Source organism: Trachurus japonicus, chromosome 4, assembly GCF_045865225.1.
Source record: "Trachurus japonicus isolate A0001 chromosome 4, Traja_1.0".
NCBI lineage: Eukaryota > Metazoa > Chordata > Actinopteri > Carangiformes > Carangidae > Trachurus > Trachurus japonicus.
Window position 1 is genome coordinate 63,153 of NC_140910.1, and position 9,598 is coordinate 72,750.

The 9,598-nt window shown below is 39.7% G+C and overlaps 1 protein-coding gene across 1 annotated transcript; it reads right to left on the minus strand.

Annotated features, from left to right (window-relative positions):
• Positions 1–1,278: 1,278 nt before the first annotated feature.
• Positions 1,279–8,555, minus strand: LOC146988137 (heat shock 70 kDa protein 12A-like). The gene is made up of 4 exons (XM_085775369.1): positions 8,274–8,555; positions 4,534–4,758; positions 4,273–4,444; positions 1,279–2,343 (listed from the first exon to the last, which is right to left on the minus strand). The coding sequence occupies exons 1-4, from the start codon at positions 8,553–8,555 to the stop codon at positions 1,307–1,309; spliced, it is 1,716 nt and encodes a 571-aa protein (XP_085631495.1). The 3' UTR covers positions 1,279–1,306.
• Positions 8,556–9,598: the final 1,043 nt, after the last annotated feature.

Genomic DNA, 9,598 nt, shown 5'->3' on the forward strand with positions numbered 1-9,598 from the left:
AAAACCGAGGGGGCGTCTGTTTGTTTACAATTCACGAAAGCAACGTGAACGTACGTGCTGCTCAGACTATGTAGAGTTACGCAATGAGGCAGGCAGCGTAGCCTCTGTACGGTACTGAAGTAAACCCATAAAACACGTGCTAAGCCGCGGGCAAAATCCTTATTGAGTTCTTGGCGAAGCGGTTAGCATCGTCGCCTGCGGTGCGGGAGACCCGGGTTCGAAACCAACTCAGGGCAGATCAGGGCAACATAAAATAATGTTGTGATTCGGGGGCCGTTGCTCTCATTGTCATCAGTGCTTGCAGCTTTGAAATGTCCCGTTTTTGTTTTGTTTTTGTTTTCTGCGGGCATTGCAGTGTCCTCCAGACAAAATGTTGAATGACCCCCCCTCACTGACCTTTTTTTTTTAGTGGACCCACCCCTCAACAAAGAATATTATGACATGACCCCCCCCCATTTTCCTCCGGTGGCCCATTCCATAAATAACGAACGGTCCCTTATAGCTGAGCTCTTTTTAAGAACTTTGAATTTGATCTATTTTCTTTTATTTGACTTTTTTATTCTTCTTTGCTCCTGCTTTTAACTGTGTTTTTTTATGCTGTTTTATGCTGTTCTTTAAAAGAATTGATGTAAAGCACATTGAGTTGCCTTGGTATGAAATGCGCTATATAAATAAAGATGCCTTGCCTTGCCTTATTGACTGTGAGGCTCTGGAGGATGATCCAGGATTCATAACAGTTAGTGGACAAGTTCAGTCTCAGTTGTGTAGTGATGAGGTTCTGCCTTGTTACAGGTTCCATAACGCTCCCACATGTAGAGCCATGTTGGGTTAAAGGTGTTTAATTCAACATCATTTCTCTTTTTTCTTAGTTTATTGATTTTACACAATATTCAAAACACATATAATTATTCATAACAAATGTCATTTAGCTCCATAAGCAACATGAACGGAACAATAATCATTCCATCAGTCCAATATATTAAAAGGTTTATAAGATCAGGTGTCTGAGCTACAAATTTTCCCAAATTGACCCAAAAGTTAAAGTCAAGGCTTTGTGTTGTACACTGCCTTAGCTACTATGTTGCATATTGTTGTTTTTGCCAGAAAAAATGGCTTATGAATTATTTTCATAAAACTATTTTTTACATATTTAGTACTGTATCACAATCAGAATGAAAAACCTTCTAAATATGTAGCCCACATAGAATCTGTTCTAGATCCCTGACATACCGCTTCACTATTTATGGAGGAAATGCCTCATCAATTCTGACACAAATCTCACCAACTGTGTTGGCTGAAACATTTCTTATTCCTGAGTCATGAAGTCGAGCTTGACTGATGCTGTTGACTTGGACTTCATGTCAGTAGCAGTTGCTATCATTTCTGTGAAGCCAAACCTGATCTCCAGTTTGACTTTACGATCCGTGCCACCTGTAACGTCTGGCATGTCAACACAGAAGGAGCCAATTTCCTCTATTCCCCACTCATCCACGTAGAATGGAGCTGGTGTTCTGGCTGTCTGATAAAAACTGAACCTCATTCCTGTCTGATCGGCCGCTACAGGACAAAAGGTGTAATACTTGGTTTCATCCCAGCCCACATCCTCATCAATATCTACAAGTTTCTCGAAGATATCTTTACACCGATCTTCTCCATCCTTGGTAGTGAATCTCTTCTCTGCCTTGTGCTTGGACTCATCAAACCTCTTACTGGTAGCGACCCCATAAGTGAAGGCACTTTTGCGAGATGCCACCACAGCTGGTTCTGTTCCAAACATCACAGCTCCCTTCACAATCGCCTCTTGGGGCCTAGCAGGACACAGCACTCTACACTTTAGTTTGAACTCCCTGATGATGTGTTGACGGAGGATCTCGCTTTCAGCGTAGCCCCCCACCAACAGGATGAACTCAATGCTCAGGTCTTTCTCTAAGATTTCTCTGAGACTGTTGGTGATGCTGGTCAGAGACTCATCAAAGAAGGACCTCATCTTCTCTTCTGTGATTTTGATTGACCCGCTGTTCCAGGAAGCACCCTGCACTGTTTCAAAGAACTGCTCCATCGTTTTCTTTTTCTTAGCTGTTTCTCCAAGATTATATTGGCAGGTGATCTGAACATCTCTCTCTGTTTTTTTGAGAACTGTGAAATCATACATCATTCTCTGAACCTCACTGGGAAACTCTCTCTCAAATTCATCCCAGACACCATCACAGAAGATTTCTCTGAGGAACTCTTTGAACTTCTTGTCAACAGTTTGACCTCCCATGTCGTTTCCTGAGGCCTTGTGCAGCTCCTTCAGGGCTCCTCCTTCCAGCACCTCATGAACTGTCATGTCAATAGTTCCACCTGCAACACAAAAAGAATGTTACAGACACTTTCACCCATGACAACAAATTATAATAGAAACTTCGGCAACACGTTACTTGAATAGGTATTCATAAGATTGACATAAAACTGTCATAACCATGACATAACAGCTGTCATAAACATCAACAACTTGACATAAAGACAATTTAAACTGTCATAGCAGACCTAATTGCCAAACTTTAAAAATGATGTCAAGTTCTCATAACAAAAACATCTCAAACAATGTCAACTTTGCATCAAAAGTGACATAACTTACCGAATGACACTTATCCACAGCTGTCAGAAGTATTCATTGATGGTTATGACAGTGTTATGTCAATCTTATGAATACCTATTCAAGTAAAGTGTTACCGAAACGTCTAGGTTCAGTCGGTAAACTGAAGCACAGTTAGGAACCATTGGAGTAAGTCTTGGTTCATGGTTTAAAAGCAGTGATGGGAATAACGGCGTCATAAATAAACAGTGTAACTAATGGAAAGCAGGCAGTCTCTCAGCAACGAGAGAGGGCGGGTGAGGGGGAAAGGAAGGCGAGACAACCGCATATTTTTCTCAGTTGCTAAAACACTAAACCCTGTTGTCTGAACCAAGTGCTCAGTTGCCTGAACCCATGAATCAGTCACTCTTTTGGTAAAACCATCAGCACTTTTCACCTGTTTAGACACAACTCACCAACACATTTTCATTGTGATGCACCTGTGTTGCATAATGCTGAGCACAGGTGGCAAAAGTCAAACACAACTAAAGCACAAGTTTCACCGGTTGAACACAACAACTCAATCTGATCACACTTGTGTCTAATGATGTGAGGGAACATATACTGTAGCTAGTTCAGGATGAAGTCCTGTGGTCTGATCCAGTACAGAGAAATGATGCTGTGGCTGAGTTGTGCACTTCTAATGTGTATATTCTTGTACTTTATTTTTACGCAGGCTTACTGCATACAAGTGCTAAATACACAAGATTTCTGTTTGTTTTTGTACTGTACAAGTGCTACGTGTAAAATGCACAGGATTTCTGGTTTTTGTACTTTTTTCTTTTTTTTTTTTTCATTTTTTTTTTTTTACAGTTGTACTATGTACAAGTGCTAAATGCACAGTTTTTTTTGTTTTGCAACATGCATTTATGGAGGGAGAGGAGGGGGAGAGGAAGAGGAGAAGATGAGAGATGACAGAGTGAAGGAAGAGAGGATGAGGGAGGGAGGGATGAACTGGGAAGAAAAAAGAAGAAGGAAGGAAAAGGGGATGAAATGGATGTGGGGAGGGAGGGAGGAGGGTGAAAGAAAGGGAAGGAGAGAAGTGCTACAGTGTAAATGCACAGGTTTTTTGTTTTGCAACATGCATTTAGCTACAGTGAACAATAAACATTTATTTCTACAGCTTCATGTGCTGAGCGTTGTGTTTTCTATTTGTCTATGTAGTGTTTAGTGAAGCTCAGTAGTGGTTTTAATGTTGATTGACTCGGGGCACGATTTGACAACAGAGTTCAGTTTTGAGCACCAGATTGAACTGTTTTGAGGTGAAAGTTTGGTTTTGCAAGAAGAGTCTGAGGTTTTGTGAACGTAGCTTGAAAATTGGGGTTTGTGTTCACAGTTTAGAGAAAAGGAGAGAAGCTTTACAGAAACGTGTCTTAGCAATGGAGAAAAACTGTAATATGTGATGGTGATTGGCTCAGGTAGAGTAAATTAGTTTGACGTAGTTAAGCATTTTATAGAGAAGTGATGCTTTCCTTGTAATTACTTTCATAATGTAGTAACACAGTTACTAATTCAATTACTTTTTCTGCAAAGTAACAAGTAACAAAACAAATTACTTTTTAATTATGATTAGGTTTGTTGTCATGGACAATATAGTCAGTATTTGAATTATTCTGATATGACATAAAAAGAAAAACAATAAACACACACATAACCTCCACAATCAACAACAATATATTGTGTTCCTGGTGTCTGGTCTAATGTGTCTCCTCCCTGGTTTTGTGTGATGAAACCTTCAGCCGGCAGCTTCTTACACCAGACTGAGGCTGCCTCTGGCTCCAGTGCAATGACCAGCTTGTCTTTGGTTTCTTCAGTCACAATACCAGCCTGGATGTTCAAGAGAAAAACTCATCAGCCACTTTCAAAAGCAAAACTTTTACTGCACATTTACCAACACTTGATGTTTTCAGCGTTACCTCAGTTGCAGCTTCTCTCATGAACTGTTTAGCTGAAGGATCCCAGATGGCGGGGACAGTCAGCACCCAGGTGAAGTCGGAGGCGATGAACTTCCTCCCCTGGGTGTTGGTCTGGATCGTTTTCAGTGCGTCTTCTTTCATGTAGCGTAAAGCTTCTGTGAAAACCTTCAGGGCCTTCATCGACTGCCCGTTTGCAGCTTCGATCGTCACATCCCTGTTGAGTTTCTGTCGGTGAGTGACGAGATATTCACATGTGTTTTTAGGGTCAACTGTCTTGTGACATGTTTTAACAATAACTTTGCATGTTGTTCAGTGAATTTTTATGCTCATCTCTGTGACAATCTGAAGTTACTAGCGCTGTCAAACGATTAGAATTTTTAATCAGATTAATCAAAGGGTTGCTGTGGATTCATTTGGATTTATCACAATTAAATATCATTCATTTTTAATCTACAGGCTATTAATTGTGCTTTATTTTGCATGAGCAAACAGACTGAAGAAAGAAGAGTATTTACACTTAACATGTTTATTAAACACCTTAACAGTTCCACATTATCCACATTAATGTGGCCCTGTTCCTCCTTTTTCAGCAGCTACTAAGACAAACTAACTTGTTGACATTGTCTGACCGATTGTCAATTTTCAAAATAAAACACGAGGGTGAGTATGGTGCATAGGGATTACTGTTTAGGCCCTCTAACATGTCAGCAGAGATGGACAGAGTACTCCACCCCAGTACTTGAGTAAGAGTACAAATACTACTGGTCAAAATGTACTCCGTTACAAGTAAAAGTAGCTCAGTCCACATGTTACTGCAGTAAGAGTAAAAAACTACTTGCTTTTAAAGGTACTTAAGTATCCAAAAGTGCATGCTTTTAAATGTACTGTAAGTCAAAGTCAGAGTCAGAGTAAATGTCTTATTGTTCACATCAATGAATGACTCTAATAGTTTGTAAATGAATGTAAGGAGCTTTTAACTCTTGTTAGTGAGAATGAACTCTTTGCTGCTCAGCTGCACTGATGTGCTGCTTTTAGGGGTTAGGGTTTCCTTCACAGACAAACACAGCTTGTGTCCAATAGGATTTTAGACAAAGACCTGAAAGTAACCAGTACTTTTCAGCCTTCCTACTAATTAACTCCAGTAAAAGTAAAAATATATGTCTTGGAAATGTATTCAAGTAGAGTAATAAGTACCAAAGAAATCTAATACTCAAGTAAAGTACAAATCCTCTGGATATGTACTGAAGTACAGTACTCAAGTAACTTTACTCTGTTACTGTCCACCACTGCATGTCAGTGTTTACTAAATCAACATCTATTCTGTCCTCACTTAAAGTTTGTGAAGTGTCTTTTTTCTCTCTCTCGCGTGCCACAGCTGGCCACACTGGTCTTTAACAGCTGTTATATGAAGCCCTTAATATAGGAATAAATACTCTGAAATCAAGTGTATTTCATAGGCTTCAGAAAGCATCAAACACATTCAAAGTTTTGTTTTTTTTAAAGGCCCGTCAGACCGTCTAGTGTTAATGATGTAATATTTGGCCGGGCTGGGGCCGAAGTCCTGGGCCCTTGCAGGGCTCTAACACACACACACACACACAGCTGAGGGGCAGAAGCGCTTGTGGACCAGTGCGGAGAAATGCGCATCTGGTGTGAACGGGACGGGAGGGCTTCGGCGCTTGGCAGCGCTTCCGGGGCCGGTGTGTCCCTAGTCTACTCGGACAACTGCCCCAAATGCAACGCCAGAGACGCTTCAGGGATTTTGAGTTGAGCGATTCTGCGCTGCTGATGGGCTGATTGCGTTAAATCTTTTAATCAGATTAATCATGATCACATGACAGCCCTAGGATTTACTAAGGTCTACACAAAGTTTAACAATATGGAAGAGTAGAATTACATTATTACATCACATTACACTGCAAAAACTCAAAATCTTTCCAAGAATATTTGTCTTCTTTCTTGTCAAAATGTCTCAATTTTAGTCTAAACTAATCTCTTTCCACTTAAAATAAGACTCATCACCTAAAAATTAACTTGTTTTTAGATCATTTTCACTTGTTTCAAACTCATTTTGAACAGAGGTGGGTAGAGTAGCCAAAAATTGTACTCAAGTAAGAGTATAGTTACTTTAGAATAATGTTACTCAAGTAAAGGTAAAAAGTAGCCATTCAAATATTTACTTGAGTAAGAGTAGAAAGTACTTGGTGAAAAAGCTACTCAAGTACTGAGTAACTGCTGAGTAACCTCTGATTTGTTCGTTTAATGATCAGCACGTAAATGTAACGTTAGGCCTCATCAAATACACAGAAATATAATAGCAATGAAAAAATTCAGATATTGCCAAACAACAACATTTAACAACTAAGACAAAAGCCTAAATGACTTCTTTTTTTTATTTTTTTTTTTTTACAAAACTAGAGAAGTCTTGTGGCATGTACTTAATACTAGGTAAATTGAAATAACTTAAAAATATCCATGGAAATTGTTACCTCAATTTTTTTTTACGTTGAGCCAGCACATCATTTGTTAGAGTGTACATTACAGGGATGGTGTTTGTGTCAGGGACACAGAGAGAGAGGGTGTGTGTGTGTGTGTGTGTGTGTGTGTGTGTGTGTGTGTGTGCGCTCATCCAAGAGGCTTCTTCAGTTCTGAGACTAATGCCAGAACCAGGTATTTAAACCCAGAGTGTGGTCCTATGATTGGTTTCTAGCGGTTTCTAGTAAAACCAAAGTCACATGACCACACCCCCTAGACTTCAGTCACATGACCACACCCTGAAACTGGAGGGGTGGTCATGTGACTAGGAGTCACATGTCTCCAGGTGTGTATGGGGTTTAAACTTCCTGGGGAGGAAGAAGAATAAGACGACCTGGATGACTGAGAACCTTCACCACAGACGCTTTATATTGAATATCTTTGCCTTGACGGACATTATCCACGACATACCAGGGCTGACGTCATCCTGATCATTTACTAGCCGCAGTTTCTCAAATTTGAGGCAGAGTGGCCGTCCTGTTTACCGCAGAGAGTTTGTGAGCGGTCATGTGACTGCCTGGCTCTGTCTGATTGGTTAAACGGAGGCAAACGTCGCGAGTGGCTACATCTGATTGGTGAAACGCAGTCACGTGACAGAGGCTCAGAAGTATCTCCATTAAAACATAAACAGATCGATAAGAAAAAGTAGCGAGTAGCGACCAGAATGTAGCTCAATGTAACGGAGTAAAAGTACCGCTACTTCTGAAGAAATGTACTCAAGTAAAAGTAACAAGTATGCTGCATTGAAACTACTCTTAGAAGTACAATTTATCAAAAAAGTTACTCAAGTAAATGTAACGGAGTAAATGTAGCGCGTTATTACTCACCTCTGATTTTCAATTGAAATCAGTAGAAAAATCTGCCAGTGAAAGCAGTTTTTTGTGTTTGTAATAAGAAAGAAAAACTTGACCACTATCAGATTTTTCTACTTATTTCAAGTGGAAAATTTGCTTGAAAAAAGTAAAAAGTGTCTGAAAACAAGCTACTTTTTAATGTGATGAGTCTTATTTTAAGTAAAAATGAGATTTATTTTGACTAGAAACGACATTTTGATTAGAAATAAGGCAAATATTCTTGGTAAGATATTGAATTTTTGCAGTGTATAAATCTGTTTGATGATATATTACAAAAATACATAGAATATCATACTTAAACTAGACATTTTATGATAAACCATGAAGAACATTGTCATAATTGGTACTTACTGTGTCATAGAGGGACATCTTGAAGCAACTGAAGAAGAGGTGTTTTCTTGCCTCCTCACCACACATTTCACCATAAGCCATTTGGGCGTCATAACCAAACTTTAAAAATTCTTCATGTTCATTGAAAAGGATGCAGGTTGGGGTCTTTGGGGTGTCTCTTGAAACCTCTTCACCCCAGCGCTTTAACTGTGGATCGACTTCTCCTCCTCTAGGTGTTAGACTGAAAGCATACCCACTGAAGGCAGTGCCGAAGTCGACTGCGATGACGTACGAGTCGTCCATCTTCACAGCAGGAGAAGGATCAGAGTGCTGAAATGCAACAGTTGCACTGTATTTATCAGCTTTGCCTGGGGAGGGGCAGACTGAGAACACTCCCATCCAAACCTGCTCAGTTTGTGGAGTCACATATAAATACTGGTGTAACTTTCACTTTAACCTCATTCCACCCAGAGACGGAGCAACAGCGAAGCAACAAAGCAAAATGAGTGGACATCAAAGCAAATCTGGGTAAATGGAAACTCAGTTCTCTTAACTATACTGTGTTCAGGTTTAGATCTTTGTACTGTTAAGAGTATTAATGGTTTAATTAAGTGTTATATCCATCCATCCATCATGTGTTTCACAGTGGGACTGGGTTCAATGACTTTGGACAGAAACTTAAAGAGACAAGGTCAGTGTGTGTGTGTGTGTGTGTGTGTGTGTGTGTGTGTGGTCTTTACTGTATTTGACCCTTCACCACTTTGTTCAATATGTTTTCACCCTTTTTTTTACTCCACAGATCTGATCTGGAAGCAGTCACGGTCAGGTACTGTATGAAACCAGATCCAACAAGTTCTGACTCAAGCAACTCAACACTGATAACATGTTTCTTTTGTTTGTTAGGAAGAAATGTGTAAAATCAGTCAGTAAAAGTATGAAATGAATGAACTTGACAGAAAATGTAGAAATAACCATCTGAACAATCATGAACGTTCAGAGTGAATGATGTTAATGAATCTGTGCTCCACTTCTCACTCAACTAACCCATTTTCTGGTGCTGTTTTTAAAAACACAGTGTGTCCAAGTTGGAAGAATTTTATAAACTGCTGCTTCAAGGGGCAGGGTAAGTATTCTTCTAATCTCACTTGTAAAACAGTTTGTGTTCAATAACAGCATGAAACCTTTTCAGCTGATGGCAGTTTTACTCCACAGATCTGGAATCAGTCGATAATAAAGGGTTAACTTTCTGTTTTTAAACAGGTTTGGTGGGATGGATGAATATTACAAAAAGGAACTGAACAAGGAGAGGTAGATATATTTCTTTAAAGACTTTTAAAGATGCATAG